Source organism: Vidua macroura, chromosome 1, assembly GCF_024509145.1.
Source record: "Vidua macroura isolate BioBank_ID:100142 chromosome 1, ASM2450914v1, whole genome shotgun sequence".
NCBI lineage: Eukaryota > Metazoa > Chordata > Aves > Passeriformes > Viduidae > Vidua > Vidua macroura.
The window spans coordinates 35,055,765-35,073,200 of NC_071571.1; the positions used below are offsets into that span (position 1 = coordinate 35,055,765).

General features: G+C 42.7%; 1 protein-coding gene across 1 annotated transcript in view; it reads right to left on the reverse strand.

Annotated features, from left to right (window-relative positions):
• Positions 1 to 7,620: 7,620 nt before the first annotated feature.
• COLQ (collagen like tail subunit of asymmetric acetylcholinesterase) overlaps positions 7,621 to 17,436 on the reverse strand; it is a 38,666-nt gene continuing 28,850 nt past the window's right edge. Inside the window, exons 12-17 of the mRNA XM_053983311.1 lie at positions 17,296 to 17,392; positions 15,529 to 15,668; positions 12,698 to 12,817; positions 11,982 to 12,102; positions 9,677 to 9,779; positions 7,621 to 7,690 (exon numbers count right to left, since the gene is read on the reverse strand). Coding sequence (XP_053839286.1) covers positions 7,621 to 7,690; positions 9,677 to 9,779; positions 11,982 to 12,102; positions 12,698 to 12,817; positions 15,529 to 15,668; positions 17,296 to 17,392 — 651 coding nt within the window. The remainder of the gene's footprint in view (positions 7,691 to 9,676; positions 9,780 to 11,981; positions 12,103 to 12,697; positions 12,818 to 15,528; positions 15,669 to 17,295; positions 17,393 to 17,436) is intronic.

The window sequence follows — 17,436 nt, forward strand, 5'->3', positions numbered from 1 at the left end:
AGCTTTGGCAGGAAGATTTAGCTCTCTTTACCCTGCAGCTGGAGCCCTGCCATCCTCAGGGCTGCAAAATACAGGGGCAGTTCCCTTGCAAATGGCCTGACAGATAGTTGATTGCTTAATGCAGGAGGAAGAAACACATTATTTGCCTGGCCTTAGGGCTCTCTTCTTCTTTGCCAGTACCCAGAACAAACTCTCTCATGTCAAGCTATTTATTCCATAGGCACTTTAATCATCCCAGCCAGGTGGTTACTCCCTGACAAACCTACAGGACATAATTGCTCATCAAATAATGTGACAGTGTGGAGCAGAGGACAAATATTTGACGTCTTAAGTTAGCATAACAGCTCAGTCTCAGGCAGCATAAGGCAGAGCTTGCTGCCCCAGGCAGCAACAGGTACAGCTCTCGGAGCTTTATTTAGAAGCTGTAATCCTGCAGCCTTTCACACCAGATATTGTCTTGCTCGAAAAGTCCTGGCACAGAGTGAGCTCTCTGCCCTTTACTGTGCCTACCAAGACCAGCGAGATTGCCAGCTTTTCCCACTGGTCCCGTGCTTCTGCTTTGGGGCTGCTGCTGGGGTTGGTTTGACAACCAACCTCTGCTCAAATGACACAAAACTGTAACTTGTCACTACAGCCACCATGTGGTTTATGATGGTTTATCTGAACGTACTGGGGCATCACAGTTCAAACCCAGCATTTCATTGTATTTCACAACCCCCTGTAGATCTTTGCCCATAATACACACATCTAAACTGGCCAGTTCTGTACAGTTCAGTCACCTGAACTATTCTGTTTCTCACCTCTCATCAGTCATCCTCCTCTTTAAATCTGCTAACAACTCAAAACCTGAGCAGTCCTCAATGTTCTCTTTCTTGGCACATCCTGTCCTCAGAGCAGTAGTAGTGCCAGGCAGGTAAAATGTCAAACCCAGTGGAAATGTGCAAAAGAAATTTACATTGCTGTGAAGCATCAGGGTTGCCAGGCTCCTCTATATCCCCATTTGTCCATCAAATAACCTCTGAGAGTGTCCTGGTTTTGGACAAATTAGGGGAAAACACTTCTAAAGGAGCCCCCTATAGGAAACTAAACCTTCCGCAACCTCTCCCCACCACTGGGTTCGGGAGGAATTCTTTTAGAGGGGAAAGTGGAAAAAACTTGTTTATTAAGGCACAACAAAAAAACACTTTCCAGCACAAGAGAAATAGCCTAAGATGACTACAGATGTTTTTACTAGTCTAAGAGGGTTGAGCTGTATCTCTCTTCGCCGCAGAGGGTACGGAGCTTCTTTCGCAGACCCCGGGGGAGCTCCTGCCCGGAGTAGGTCCGATGTCTTCGGGGTGGGGGGGGGGAAAGGGAACAACGGAAACTGGGAAAAAGGGGAAAAAAAAAAAATGGCAAAAAAGCAAGCCAGCGAAAAGCAGAGAAAAAAGAGAGGAAAGCAGAGCTAGCAAAGCATGCAGCCAGCAGCAAGCTAAAGCAGCAAGCAAGCTAAGCAGTAAGCCAGCAGCCAGCCGGGGGGGGGGAAGGAAGACAAAACAAACTAAGGACAGGGAACAGAAACCACGATTGGGATAATGAGCATGAAAATGTCCTGTCCCCACGACAGAGAGGAAGGCATGGGAAGCACCAAACATAACCTGCCCCAAATGTCTGACTGGCTCAGCACAGCCTCTCCTATCTCTTGCATGATGAGTTTCATGGGGCTAACTGAAATGAGCAAGGCAGGGGGCAATGGCAGCTCTTCTCTTCCAAACAAAATAAGTCACTAAAGAGTTTCTGGGATCCCACAAAGGGTTTGAGAAACAAATGAGGTTCTCAAGCAGTTCTCTCCTTGCTCCACCAGATTGGGGGTGTTCTGGTTAGGAGGGCAAAGGAAAGTAAGTGTTACGTGCCTGCATTTCCACAGTAAGTCAGCACTCTGAGGTGGCTCAGTGGGAAATTCCACTGGGTGCCTCTTCCTCCCAGGCGGGTGACAGTGAATAACCATCAACCCCCACTCCCCTGTTTACCCTACAGAGGATGCTACAGACCCTGACAGGGCTCTTATTGCTCTTCAAGATGAATTCTGAAAGCTTCATCCACACCTGACACAAGGGTCAAAGAAATCTTGCTACGGGCTTGAATTTAATGCTGATGTCACTTTATTCCCTCATTGAATGGTGACACTTTAGACCAGCTAAGAGAGGGTGATCAGTTGCCAAGTTTCTAAATATACTAAACATGCTGCTGTGTGAGTAGGTTAATGTTACCTCCTCTTCCTCCTGGCTGATTTATTGTGCCATTAACTCAGACTCCGAACCTCTGTGTTTGTATTATCACGGACCAGCCAGGCAGGCTCCCAGCTGCACCTGCAGAACAGCTCAGGGAGTGCTTTGTCCTTCCCTGTGTCCTGCAGGACATACTACCAGCAGCATTAGCCCTGGGGACAGCACTGCAGACAGCTTTTCCTGAAGAACATGAGATGCTCTGGTGCACATGTGGCAGCATGAGGCCCCTTCCCACCCCAGCCACACTGGCCAGAGTGGCTCCTGCTCCGTGCAATGCCCTGCTGCATCCCTTGGCTTTGCTGTCAGTGGCTCTGAGTGGTTCAGCTCCATCATTCTCCTTCCCACTCCTTTCCAAAGAAAATCCTGAGCAGCACTTCCATGCAGGAGGGCCACTTGCTCAGTAGTGTGTGGGAAGGCTGCAGCAAAATATATCTGTTTAAACCCTCTTCTCTGTCACTGGAAAAGATTATGCATCCAAACTGGACCCTCCCTCAGATGCTCAGGGAAACTGTCAGGGTGAATTAAAAGCTGTAAAAGCCCAGGACTATAACTCAGTGCCTTTTAAGTGCCAAGATTTTGTCAGGGATGGAGGGAGGGAAGTAGCCACTAATGTAATTTCCATCAGAAGTACACTCCTCTAATATAATTTGGCCTGGCCATCCTTTCAAATACAGCCTTCCCTAGCTGGGCTGGTTCAGGGCCATCGTCCTTAATGCCCCAGTAATTACTGATGCAATGAAAGCATGTGCCCAGGCTTTGCTCTGGCCCTTTCGGCCCTGGAGTGACACCAGCTTTCTGCATAGAGCACATTTCTGGGCATGTAACTGGACATATTAATATTGTGGGGGTTTTTCACTGACTATGTTCATTAAAGACACAAATGGCTCATTTGCTTAGGCTTTGTTCCTTTTCTCTCTTTGGTTAAGGCCTGGCAGTGCTCTAATTGTCTATAAGTTGTATGATCTCTTACCAGATTAATAAGCATCAGTTACTCTGATCCAAATTCCTGATCTAAATTTTGCATTCACCAGTTGTCTGTCCTTTTGCCAGTACCTTATGCTGCCTGTAGCAGAATTCAATAGCCCATTATTGTGTGCTTTCCTTGCAAGGGAATTGTTTCCAGGGAAGGGACCCTTGCTTTGCCATATCCATCTCCTTAGGCAAAAGCTATCAGAGAAAGAACTTGAAAGCCTTTTAGAAAGTGCTTTCATTGCCTCACCTTTTGTGAATTAAAATGTCATTTTTCCAATAGCTCTTTAAATATCACCTTGCAGCATTTTGTGTGGTAGACTTAAATATCAGCAAAAAAGCACAGCACAGCACTGATTTCCTTCTCTTGGGTTTATTTTGGTCATCTTTTTAAAATACATCTCCTGATTGTATGTGGCAGCCAAGTGTATTGAATTGTCCCCAAATGCAGCTGATTGGGGTCTTATTACTGTTTTTCCTCATAAACAGCTGGTGCTCAAGGACAGCTCTTGGAGACCTGCAGTTTAAGGATAACCATCAATCCCCTCTCCCCTTGTACAAATGGATGGGGCTGAAGTGGGAAATGCATCCTACACATTTTAGAAGGTAGGGACCATGACCTAGGGGCTTTGCTGTGATATATGGCAGGGCTGTCACAAGCAGAAGATATTAGAAAAGGGATGGTGTGAGAGATTGAAAGAGAAGCTGATAAAACCCAGCAGAGCAGCAAAGGCATTGCAGAGTTTCCAGGAGGCTACAAAGGATATGGACTTTGGTGTCTTTAGAGGAAATAAGAAGAAAGAAAGAAGGAGATGAGGTGCATGGTCAGATTTATGGGCAAAGACAGCCTTGACAGCTACAATTTTGAACAATTTGAAGGGAAGGGAGAAATGACATATGCATTTGGGTGCCAGAGAGTTGAGTGTCGCAGAAGCTGAGTTTTTAGAAAGAACAGGCAGAAAATAGACTCACTTATTCTCTGTCTGTCAATACACTTCCTTTTCCCTTGGGGACAGGCAGGACTGCCTGGAACTCCCTGTTATACACAGAAGCCTTGGGAGAACTGACTCCCAGGTTGCTACTGCAAGGCAGGACCCTCTTCTGGCCCGGGTGCCAGTTTCCAGGAGTGTCCAAATCCCAGGTGTCAACATCACCATTCCCATTGTCCATCAGCACCCGAGGCTGTTGATTTCTGTTTCACAGCCATCAGCTCAGCCTCTGATAGAGAGTTACAAAGCAGCCAGTAAATGCATTTTCAGGTAGCAGGAGGAGAGAACCCCTAAACCACAGCCCAAACCCTTATTAAAAACAAGTACATGGCAGGTTCCAATCAGAAATCAATGGAAGTGGAGCTGTTCTGCCCATGGCATGTTGCAGGGGTCAGTCTGGGGATGAGGCAGTGGCAAGCCCAGGAGCAGGGATGCACGGTCACACTCCCAGACTGTGCGCACATCACTGTGCCCACACAGAATTGGATCCCACAGCAAGCAGGGAGAGGCAGCAGGCATGGGAATAGAGATGTTTTTTTCCCTCCCCAGCATCTTAAACTAGGTAATTACATTTAAAAACCATGCTGTTAAACCCAAAATTAAATAAGTGAAAGTAAGGACGTAGGGGAACTAAGGTAGCATGATTTATTGACATGAGCTGCTAATATACGCAATAGGCAATTACATACATTTAATCATATATTAAGTGCAAGCCAGATTTTTCTGTATACATTAATACAGTGCATGGCATAATGCTTTGTACTTGCCTAGAGTTGCATACTAATCATTAGAAAACTCTCCCACAAGTGTATGCTGCTACAAAAGTCCAATGAACTGAAATATTCCAATTAACTTTTGAACCACTCTTGGCACGATGTTTTAAGTTCCCAAACTCAGAGAAGGAGAGAAGACAATTTGCAGCAGACTAGGCATCACCCAGCTGAAGAATACCCAATTGATGATAAATCAGGTATGCCAGTAATGAAGGCAAAGGATTTCTTTTGCAGCATTTTAAATCATGTATACTTTACACCCTCCCAGGTGTCTTTGTCATGTTTTATCTTCTGAGGGGAGTAAGACAGTAATGGTAGTATGAAACTTTTTTTTGTTTTCTTTTATTTTACATTGCTTTGTCCATTTAAAATCCATGCTGTGTAAGTGTTCCCAGACTGACCAGGCTGATAGGCCCCTTTCTGAACATGAGCAGCAGTAAAACCCAGTTTTACCTGGGTGATCACATCTCCTGTTTACATATTCTATTATCCATGCACTTAGCTTTGCTATTTCAATGTCCTTTGGAGGTAGGAGCTTTTAATGAAAAACAATCCAGCTGAAAACTGAAGGTGAAAAGCCACTGGAATTACCAACTTCTCAGAGTCTCCAGCCTTTTGGGGGGTTGAGATTAACTCCTTGGAGAAGGTGAGTAGTTCAGATGGAGTAGTTCAGATGGAGTTACCAGGATGGTAACACCAGCAGATTCTGCCACAGGCTCAGCTGGAGGGATGGCCAGCAGGATGTGCTGCTGGGAGTGTGTTTGACCTCGAGAGCATCCCAGCAACCAGAACCTGCTCCTCGTGGTGTGATGCTGCTGGAACCTGCTACTTGCACTAGCACAGGAAATTAAAAAGGCAGCTGTGCTAGTGCCCAGATTTCCAGAGTCTGTGGCAATTTTCTTGTCCCAGTGGTTCCTAGACCTTTTATTAAGACCTCAGTTAAGAAAAAAGAAAAAATTAAACTGTTGAACTGGGCTGGTGACTTGGCTTCATAGCAACATAAATAGCCCAGGTAAGTGATAGTCATGAAGAGTACACAAATTTTCTTTCTTTTTTTTTGTTGCTAATTGGTGATTTCCAATATCACTTTATATAAACATAGTTAAAATCTTCTAGGTGGGTGGTAAAAGTTGCATGTGTTTCTTGATTGCTTTAATGCATTATCATTATAATACAACATCCACCTTTATTTAACCTCTACAGAAGTGCCAGTGTCAGTGCAGCTGTTGCAGTGCTGTCACCAGCACAGATAACTCACATATTTCACACAGTCCTGTACAACATTTACCACAAAGCAGGAAAGAGTGGCTTGTATGAAAGTAATGCCTAGTTTTAAGGCTTTTAGTCCTGAATTCTGCACGTTCTTGGTTTCTTTTTCTGTTATAGACTCTTTTTCACGTAACATTTAATATGCTTTCCATGTGAAATTTGCTCTTTACTACTCGCTAATAAATAAGTATATCATTACCTTGACTCCAATCAGAGCGGATATAGTTGAGAGACCTTCCCAAGAAACAAAAACCCACATGTACATTGCACTGCATGAGCGAGCATCCATGAATGCGCTACTCCGCAGTCTGATTTACAGCGATACAAAAGTGAGCACATACACTGGGGCACATGGTGGTGGAAACAGCCAGTGGCAGAGGGGGAGGGAGCACAGGGGATAACTGGGAATTGAGTGATGATGGCTGGGGGGACAAGGGGTTACAAATGCAAAGACCTTCTAGTGTGGACACCAGAGAGAAGATGATGTGTACATGGCTGTGGTTTCAGGCAGGGAACTGATACTGTCCCAGCCCCTTGGGGTCAGGCAGAGCCCAGCCAGCTCAGCACAGAGGAGAAAAACACAGAAATATGTTCTTTCTTCATCTTCCCTCCTTCTCTCCTGGAAGAGAACTTCTTGGCTATTTCACAGTTTATTTGTCCAGTTTGTCCTTTTGTGGTGTGTTTTGCTGGTCTCCTGTGCCTGCTTGTAGTGCACAGACACACACAGACAACACCTTCGCCTGAAGGTGATGTTAACCAGCTTATTTGACTGATTTGCTGATTCTGAAAGAACTTTAACTCCTTTGACCAATGAAGGAGCATTGGTAACCTTACAGTTGCTGAAGTCATCTCTTGTGGATACAACACTTGCTAAGTTCATATTGTAATAAAAGAGAAAGTCCCTCTAAACACCGCATCCAAGATATGCTTTGTGTTTATGTAGAGAAGGGTTAAAGACAAAACCCCTGAAAAGATTATATTTGGGTTTAACAGTGCTAAGTCGAGGTAATTGTTATATGACATTCCTGATAAATGAAACTCAGCTTCCAGTAGTTTAATGTTGCTTTTGTGATGGAGAGCAAGTTGCCATCTGCAGCCTCATGGAAGTCTCACTGGCACACACTCTTTGACATTTATTTCTCTTTTAAGACAGGATGCAGTGGTCCTATTTTTCCCTATCTGACAAATTTATATTAAAAAAAAATATCAGAATGGCCATCAGCAGCATGATGTGTCTTTGTTTGTTTTCCCAGAGGTGGGTGGGTTTTTTTTTTGTCCCAGTCCTTCTTGGATAGGTGATAGTGTAGCACCTAGCACCCACTACCTGTGGGATGCTACCCACCTCCGCTCCCTTCATGTGAAGTATCGACACTGTGTAGAGTCAATGTAGCAGTAAGAAGTGCAACGCAATTTTCCATAAGACCTAGAATAAAAGAGAATATCTCAGTTTCAAAGCATGGCATGGTTCACTTACACGGTTCCTGGATGTAACTCTCCGTAGGAGTGAAGAACCTCAGAATACACATATGCAGCAACATATGGGAAACAAAATAGGAGGGCAATTTTCATCAGTGCTCGACTTTGTTCTCCTCTGTCAGCAAAACAGGCGTCCAGGAGAAACTGTGAGTGAAGACAACTCCCAGTAATGTCAATGGGAAAAAATAAAATCCCTGTTGGCATCAGGACTAGAGCATTTCATGGGGGTGGATGCAAAAGGCCCTGGCGCTCACCCACAGGAGCTGTGGAACAAAATATCTGAGGCACTGAGTTAAATGTGTTTCCAGTTATTACCAATAGTTTCAGCAGGCGTGACTGTGCCTGTCCTTTAACTTCTTTTTCATGTACTTGATATAATGAGAGTGACACATTCCCACATTAGAAATAATTTTAGAAAGAGAGAATTGAAGAATCCTTGCAAAATAAGGAAAACCAGAGATTTTGTCTTTCTACTGACTTAAACTGAGCAGTGACTCTACTTACTGAAGACCTGACCAGAATTGTCAATAAGAATTTAAATGAGGTTTTTATTGCTGGAATGTCTAAGTGAATAACCCATCCACAACATCATGCTATGGACTAAGCAGCTTTAAAACTATGTCCTAGGATAACCCATGTTCTCAGACTAACATAAAATCTGAAGAGAAGGTGTGTGAAACAGGAGGAGGGATCTGTGGGCTGGAAAGAATAAAAAATGGGAAAATCAGTTGCAGCAGAGCTCTTGGAGGAAAGGTTACTTTGGGGTAAAACTCCCATGGGAGTATCATACATATTCAGCCCATTTTTCTCATGATTCACAGCTTTTTCTTTAGTTTGGCAGATAATTTGCAGACTACACACAAAAATAAAAGATCTCAGTTGCTCTTCACAACTTGAATAGACAAGCAAAGTGAAATTTATAAAGTTTTCCTCAAGCTTTTATGGTGCTATGTTGGGCACCAAATTTCAGACTCTTAGAAGGGAATGGTTTTCACAGTAGGGAACAACTCCACACTGTCTGAAGATGAGGTCTCTGTAAAATGTTTCAGTTTTGTCAGGTTGACTGGTCTGGATTTTAGTAATCTCTTATACCAAAAGTGCTCCAACAATTACTGTGGAAGGATTAGCACAGCACTAGATTTACAAAGACATCCTGTGGTTTCTTATTCCTGTCAATTAGCACATTATTGTTCCCTGAATGATGAGGGCTCTGCACGTAATTTAATTTGCAAATTAAATGTTTCCTGTTAGCCAGTAACAATACCTGACAGCTAAATAGAGGTGCTGCTGTTGGAGGCAAAACGCTGACCAGAGGAAGCTGCCTAAACAAAGGCAGAGAAGGCAAGTTAACAGTAAGCAGATGTTTTAAATGAAGGACTTCGCTACACAGATGCATGGCTTTGCATCTGCTGGTGAATGAATTTCCTGCACCTTGGAAAAGCTGACAGATTGATTCAGAAGCAAATACACCCCTAGAGTACCCATTAATAGGAAGGGTAGCAAGAGGTCAGTACAAGTCTGTGGTTTGGATGTTGTGTGGGTTTGTTTTTTTTTTCCTTCAGGGTGATCATCTTTCCTACTCTTCTTATGTTATGGCTGGACAATAATGTGACCAGATAAGGAAATCTTGGCAAGAAATGGGCAAACATAGGTCTATGCCACCTTCATTCATTTTGTACAGTAAGAGGCATGTACTTCTTACTGTGAAATGCGATTTAGCCCTTAATGATATAGAAAATAATTTGATAGACCCTTTCTTCCCTGCTACTTGCAGTGGTCCCAGTGGAATAAGGTTTAAGTGGGTGAAACTCTTCTGTTTTAAAGCTGGAAAAGAGAAAAAAAAAAAAGAAAAGGGAAAACACAGACAAAACCCCCTTCCATAAACAAACCAAAAAAACCCACCAAACCAAAGTCAAGACTTCCTCTTACATACCCAGGAAGGTATGTTCTACATGTCAAATATCCAAAATCCATCCCATCGCAGTCTTCGACCCCCTCGTGCTTGTAGCCATCTCCACAGTAAGCACGGCGGCACCCTAGTGAAAAAAAGAAATAAATACCTTCCAGGCACTTCGCATGTAAAAGAAACAGGTCAAGTAAGTGGAAGTAGCTTTTTAAGGGTTAAATATAAAGCAAGATATTTTGGGGAAGGCATTCTGTAAGGATTGTCTTGGGAGGAGCAGTACTCTTCACTAGAAAGAATGTACCTTTTTAGCCTAATTTTAGTGATGAAGGGAAAGAGTGGATAAATACTAAAAACAATTACTACAGAATCACTAATTACAACAGCCCTTATCCAAAACTTACTATTGCCATAGAAAATTACCAGCAAAACAAGTTCAGGGAAGTATAAAATACAGTTAACATAAATGATTCAGGGAAGTCACAATCTCAAAAAAGTAATCTTAGGTGGTTAACTGGTTTGAAATTCCCAGCCTAGACCTTTACCCAATTCTGCGCAATATCTATGTTTGTCTGCTGTGAATTTCCACATATGAACGGAATTATGCAGCCCGTCTATGAAGAAATAAAATATATAAAGGTTGCCAAAACCATGTTTTTCCCACTGCTGACTCCTACTGACTTGAGCGTGAGTGGGATTTGTCACATTTTTTCATGGTGACTGACATGTAGGCTGCAGTAATTTGTGGGTTTGTTTGCCATTTTAGCAATTGGACTTTGATTTTGATATCTTCAGCATATTGAGAATGACTTTCTAACACGAAAAATTCATTTAGTTAAAATCCCTTTGACATCTTCTGGGAGAATCTATTGGTGTTAAGCAAAGGATTAAACAGACAGTCATGAACAGGGAGTTTATAAGAGGCTAAAGTAGGTTATTTACAAATAGAAATTATTAATTTATTGCACCAAGGATGTGTTTGTCAGAAATTGATGCTTCTAAGACCAACAAGCCTTTTTTACAACAAAATCAATTTAACATTCAGTTAGCCTTTTCCTTTTGGTTCAGTTATAGGAGAAGAATGATGACAGTGTGCTCATTTCCAAATAACTCAACGATGGGTCACATCAGTGTCAGAAATCTGTGTATTGCAAGGCCTCCATTGAGGCTTTGCCCAATGCATAGCACAGATAACACAATGTGCCCTCAGACACAGAGTGCACAATTTTGCTGGCACTAGAACTAGTGAACACTGTCTTGCAGCATGCTTGCTCCCCAGAGCTGATTGCAAATTCTAATTTAATTGTTTAGTCATGTCTGGAAACAGGAGAGATCCTGCTGTCTCTCTGGACTACTCTACAGTCAGGCAAGCTTAGCAGGGCTTTTATTTATATGTCTCCCTAGACCTGTTGAGACAGAATTCCCTTTAAAATCTCTCTCCTGTTGACATCAAGAAGTTGGCTGGGATTCCTAAGTCATAAGGGGAAGGGTGGTGATGGACAGGTGGATGAAGAAACTTGCATAGGGCATGGCTGCATACACCCCATTTTCAAAGTCAGGCTGAAAATTTGAGTGATATGTAAATAAAAAAATGCATCTTTCAGCGTTGGGTGATACTGCTCTGAAATGTAAAGAAGCGTCGCTTTGCTGGGAACAACAGAGCACCAAACCTACTATGTGGAGATGGTGTAGGGCTGTGCTCTAGGGAAGGATTCAAGATGTAAAAGTAACTGAGAGGGGGAAGTGAAGGTTACCACAGCTGTTCAAATGCTTATATGGTCTTTACTATCCACAATCAGCAAAATGGAAGGAAGATGGAGTAGACATGAATTAAATGTTATGTAAACCTGATAGTAGAGGTAGCGGGCCAACACCTTCCCTATGTAAGTGAATAACAAAATCCAAAGTGGTGTTTCTGAACTCAGGATCTATTTTATCATAAGAAACTGTGTCTATCCCAAGGGCTTCAGTGTCTATCCCAAGGGCTGTGCTGCACTGCAAAGGTGTGCTACATCTTTTAGAGAGAGCTGGCAGCCCCCAGGAAAGGTGTGTGTGTAAACCAGCTGCTGGATGGCCCCCAAAATGCAGTGTCTCTGACTCAGCAAGGATGCAGAGTATCCTTGCTGGTGTCACCTCTGTCCTGTGCTGGTGTGTGCCATCCACATGCATGGAAGCCTCAGTTTTCATCCTTTGGCCATCGTGCCTCCCTTTCCCCAGGCCTGCACTTGATCCACAAACCACACAAGCTCTCCTACACACAAGCAGTGTACCCTGTGGTACAACTAATGCACCTTCCCTGGTAGGAAGAAGCCCCTCCTGCTGTGCTGTCACTTACTTATACAGTCATCAGTCACAACTGCATTGCCATCGTCGCACTCCTCCCCATCCTGCACGATGCCATCTCCACAGGTACCCCCATCCTCGAAGCGGTAATCCACAGGGTACAAAGGGGTGAGCTGGCCAGGCAAACACACAGTGGTTACTGAACCAGACCAGCAGCAGCCTGGATAGCAAGCAGAGGATAACAGCTCTGGGGGGCAGGTCCCACAACCAGGTTTTTATTATCTTGTTATTTGTTGGTCAGGGAGTTTATACCGAGTCTGATCCAAAGTCCAGTAGACACAAGAAGGATCCTGTTGCTAATTTCAGCAGCACTCATCTTAGGTCCTTGAAGCAATAAGGAGATATGTGAGCTTGGTTTGCAGGGTTTTAGTTCTGCAACTCTGTACCCTTGTGAGTTTTGCCTTATTTTGAATTAAATAAAAACTCTTTTTACCACCATAATTCCCTGAACTCTGCTCTAGTTTGTTCACCAGTGGGTCACAGAGAGGTTAGCAAAACCTGCAACACTGCTGAGTTAATTCCTCAGTAATTACGACTCCTGTGAACAAAATTCACAGAATTATGTAGAGTTGTGGCAGTGTTCAAAAATGAGCTTTCCCCCATTTGCTTAACTGATTCTGTATGACACCTTAAGTACAGAAGTATGTTCTGTATTTCCAAAAGAAACATACACTCACGGGTTTTCTGACACCACAGTCATATTTTCACCTGGACTGGGAGCCATCCAAAGGTATCCTTGAAATACAAAGATCTTTGATCTCTTCTAAACGCTAACGCATTTTCAGTGTTTAACCGGTCCAATTCTTCTTGATTATTCACCACAAAAATCTGGGGCACAGAAAAAGAAGTGATAGGTAACCTTCTCAAGAAGTTCTTTGGATTATCACAGAATCTAGTTTGGCATATGTACCTTCAAATAGGCAAATAATATATGGGAAAATAGTTCAGTTGCTCTCAGAAAGAGAGGAGGTGAGAACCTATAGTAATGGAAAGAATGGTGTTTCCTGGGCCCCTATTTTGAAATGTACACCCTCAAGTAAAAATCATACAAATAGTGGTGCACAATCACTACTGAGAAGAACTTTCTGATGCTCAAATGGTTTGATGCTGAAGCAATTGTAAAATCCAAATGAGCATATGTGTTTTTTGTGGATTAACTATAACTTTTTAGGCATGTTTGTAGCTACAAAATAAATAATGCATGGCTCAACACAACCTTCACTTAACTTTTACCTCTTTGTGCTTTCTTTAGACTTAATTGGCACTAAAATGCATATTTCTTTATATGCATATACTATGGTCTAAAGCCAAGTCTTCAATTACACCAGAAAAAATATAGTTCAAAATGGAAAAAATTAGGACAAGCTGCTCTCTTACCCATTTCTTTAATGTCTCAGTCACTGGAACTGGATGTAAAAGGCATTAGGAAATAATCTCTTCCTTCAGCAGCTTAATCAATTTAATTTTTGTAACATTCAAGCCATTTTTAAATTAAGAAAAAGCAAATGGAGTGCTTCTGGGCAAAATAGATTTAGGTCTGAGTCTGATTCTCACCAGCATAAACAGAATTGGCTCTTTCAAAAACAAGTTACCTTGAAATTTTTATGTAGCAGAACATTCCCATAAACCTGGACAAAGGCCAATTTCATTAAAGAAGCATTGAATAAAAATGCCTTCAGCTTGAATGAAAGGAAGAAACAAATAGGAAGCCAGCATAGAACTGGTTCTGTAACTGTGTTCAGGAGCTCAGGGCCCAGCCCCAGAGCTCCAATTTCTCTTGAAATCAACAGCAAAACTGTGCTGTCTCAAACCATTACAGATATCAGCCTTTAAAATTGCACAAGATTGAAAAAAATTGAATGAATCTAAGAAAAAAACAGCACTTTGTTTCTCAGCCTCTGCCCTCCTCTGGAGGAGCTGCTGGGTGAATGGGTGATGGCCCTGAGGATGTGCTGCTTTGGCAAACTACAGGGCCAGGGCACAGAGCACCATCTCTGGATATTTTCCGTGTGCAGCTATAGAACCCTGACAAGAGCTTTCAAGTGGCCCAAGAAAGGCTTCAAAGTTGCTACATGGGGATCTGAACAGAATAAATAATAGTGATGTTTAAGCTCTAGTTTAATTTAAAGTGTTATTTACACTCGAGGGAGTAAAACAAATGGGGCGGGCAGGAAAACAGGGAATGCTGCTCTAGAAGTGCCTCATTTCCAGAACTAAGCCTTGTCTTTTTGCCATCCTACATTCCTGGCAACAAAATAGCACCTGGAGGCTCATAGTGATAATGTATGGTGTTTTAGATATTTACACTCTTATTACTATCTTTTAAGATCTGATAAGAAACTGTGCCTGACAGAGAAGGAGGGTAAGATCTATACATTATACTGAGAGCCTTGAAGATTCTCCTATGAGTTCTCCCGGCTGCAACGTACATGATGTTTTTTTTGCATGCAGTGTGGTGTGATATGCACCTTTATTTCAGCACATTCACCTCTCACCATTATGTTTTCAAAACAATAAGAGGCTTTTTTCTAATGCAACACAGCCAGGGATGAGCGAGCAGCTGGCACAGCTGACAAGACTTGAAACACACTTGTGCAAAAGGCTGAGCTCAATGACCCAGTTTAATGGTGTTGTGAGTGTGTCCCTTCCACACACTGAGACAGCTTTCTGACAGTATGACAGGTGGGGCTTTAAAAAAGCTAATTGCTGCTCTTTGACATTCAGAGACAACCAGACACCACACCATTTCCACTTGCATGGGTGGAGTGGCTGAGCTATGCTGGCACACAGCAGCAAGGGAGCATCTTCATCTCTAACTAAGTGCTACACTGCACAGAATAATGAGGCAGGGCTCAGCAGAAGGAGAAGGACATAAACAGTAGTTATAAAGCCCAAAGAAATCAGTGATGAAAAATTGCTAGGCCACATTTCACATATGCCTTGTCCTTTAAAGTATTTTCTCCAATTTTCTCATAAAAATGCTTTCAAGGCTAGAGATGGAAATCAGCTATATAATGTGTATGTCTGTAGACTGGAGCCCAGACACCTGATTCTAACAGTTTGTGGAAACTCTTGTTATTGAGGGTCTGTGCTTTGGGAGAAAGCTCTATTGCATATGTGAAATGCTTGATCCCAATATTCAATTCTGCAATCACTGTCTTAAAAAAGCCCCAGACAAACAAGAAAAGTATGCTTACTTTACTGACCAATCTGAAATGTATTTTGATTTCATGAAATAAAAAGGACAGATCATATATGTACAGTAGTAGATGAAAGAGAGCACCCTTAGGCTTGAAAAATATTTCCAAACGTGCTACCTTACTGAAGTTTTGGAACAGCTGCTTTTCAGCACATCAATCACACAACAAGTTATGAGACTGAACTCTTTTGCACCTCTGGATCTCAGGGGTTTTGGGTTCTAGAAATCACACATTGCCTATATATCTTCCTATTAAAAAAAAAATATTAGTGAGTACAACACCTCCCGTAATAAAAGCACTTCAGAACTGCTCACATCCCCTCCCAGAAAACCTGCTTACCGCGGGAACTTTTGGGTAGCTGTGTCCAAACACAGATTGCTCATATGATGGGTTACTCATATGCTGTGGGGTTCTGCAGAGACATCTCCCTGGAGGCCCTGGAAGTCCTCTTTCTCCTTTTGGTCCTATTGCAAATTGCCCTAGGAAGCAGAGTACCAGCTTGCCTTGTTACGAGGTTACTACACACCATACACACACAGCCTTAGTGAGAAAAGTACAGGTCAGGTGGATCTATGCATTTACCCAAGTTTTCAGATAGGCACAGCTCCCACCAAATCCACTAGGAATCAAAGGGAGGCACTGTTTCCAGTACTTCAGGAGAAAGAGGCCATTTTTTTACCACGGTCGTATTATTTCAGATCACCTTCTGAATTTTTCTAACAGTTTTACAGAGAAAGAGAAACCATTAGCTTCAAGCCATTTGTTTGAAGCTACAGAAATTCAGATGGGATGCACACACAGATCACTCTACAGTGCCTATGCACCATGTTTTGTAGAGTCAGTCTCTGTATATGTCCACAACATATTAGATTTGTGCCTTTGTACAACCACTTGAGCAATGCTGTTTCACAGGTTTCTATACAGCAAAAACCCAACTTAAAATACAGGAACATTTGAATGTTTTAATTAAACACTAATTTTAAAAAATACTGCTTTTTGACTTTCAAACTTTGGCAAGGATGCACTGCTCTGCAGATTTAGATTAAGAGCCAATATGGTCATACTGCAAGCAGTTGCATCATTACAGAAATGCCTTTTAGGATCAGAATTTATATTCTAGAGGAAAAAGATTAATAACCTGACACATAAACTTTTTGTGGATGGAATAAAGCCTTGAAAAAGTAATCTCAAGGTCCTGGCTGCCTTCCCATCAGCATGGTGAAAATTCAGCATTCTGAAAGCTTCCATCTAATTTACTCAAGCACAGATGCTTCTTAATGGGAGACATGAGATATATGAAGATTCTGAAGCTGTGCCCAGCTTTACAGATGTTCCATTTCCACACCACCACAAGAAGAGACCTCCTGTCTGCTAATGCAAGCAAGAGAAGGAAAAGGGAAAGCAAAATGGAAGGGGACATTGTGTATTGTGGGTTATGCATTGTCCTTCATGTTCATGTTTGGACCCAGAAGATGACCAGAGTTCATGTGCATGCACAGCTCTGAGGATGTACAATTATGTTATTACAAGTTTTTTTATCATAATTTCACACAATTGCAGTGAGCGTAGATCTCAAGCATTTAATTATATAGACAGTTTTTCTCCACTGCTCTCTTTTCCCCCCGACTCCTATCCCTTTCCATTCTCTTCCCTTTTTTCCTTAATGACACCGTAACTTGAATCTCATCTATTTTTCCCTTGCAGAGCTGCACAGGGTGAACACGTCCTGGCTGATTAGAAATCACATTTTTCACTGCAAGGCAGGATATCTGGAGAGGCAGACCTTTGATGATGGAGATTACCTAGTCTCTCCAAGGCTGCCAGATGGCTTTTCATCGTCCCCATCTACAAAAATCCTGCAGGGACCACATAGGATTTAGTTTTGGTTTTATCTGAAACATCAGAAGCCACAAAGCAGGCATTAAAATATGGTCCTTATAATGGACAGGGATGACATGACCTGCCTCCAGGAGAAACCAAACAAAGATGGAGAAGCAAACAAAGCCCTGCAGCACTTTGTGCAGAGAGGCCTATGTGTGTCTGATGAGTCAGGAGGGGCTGGGGAGCAGGGACACTCCTGGGGAGGTCACCTCATTTTCGGCTTACCTAGTCCTGACGGTCCAGGGGGGCCTGGCTGGCCAACAGGGCCAGGCCTGCCAGGTGGGCCCATGACACCCGCCGGCCCAATGTCTCCCTTGAGTCCCTGGAAGAGAAGTGACATCCATTTCTTGGCTAAGCTATTAGTAA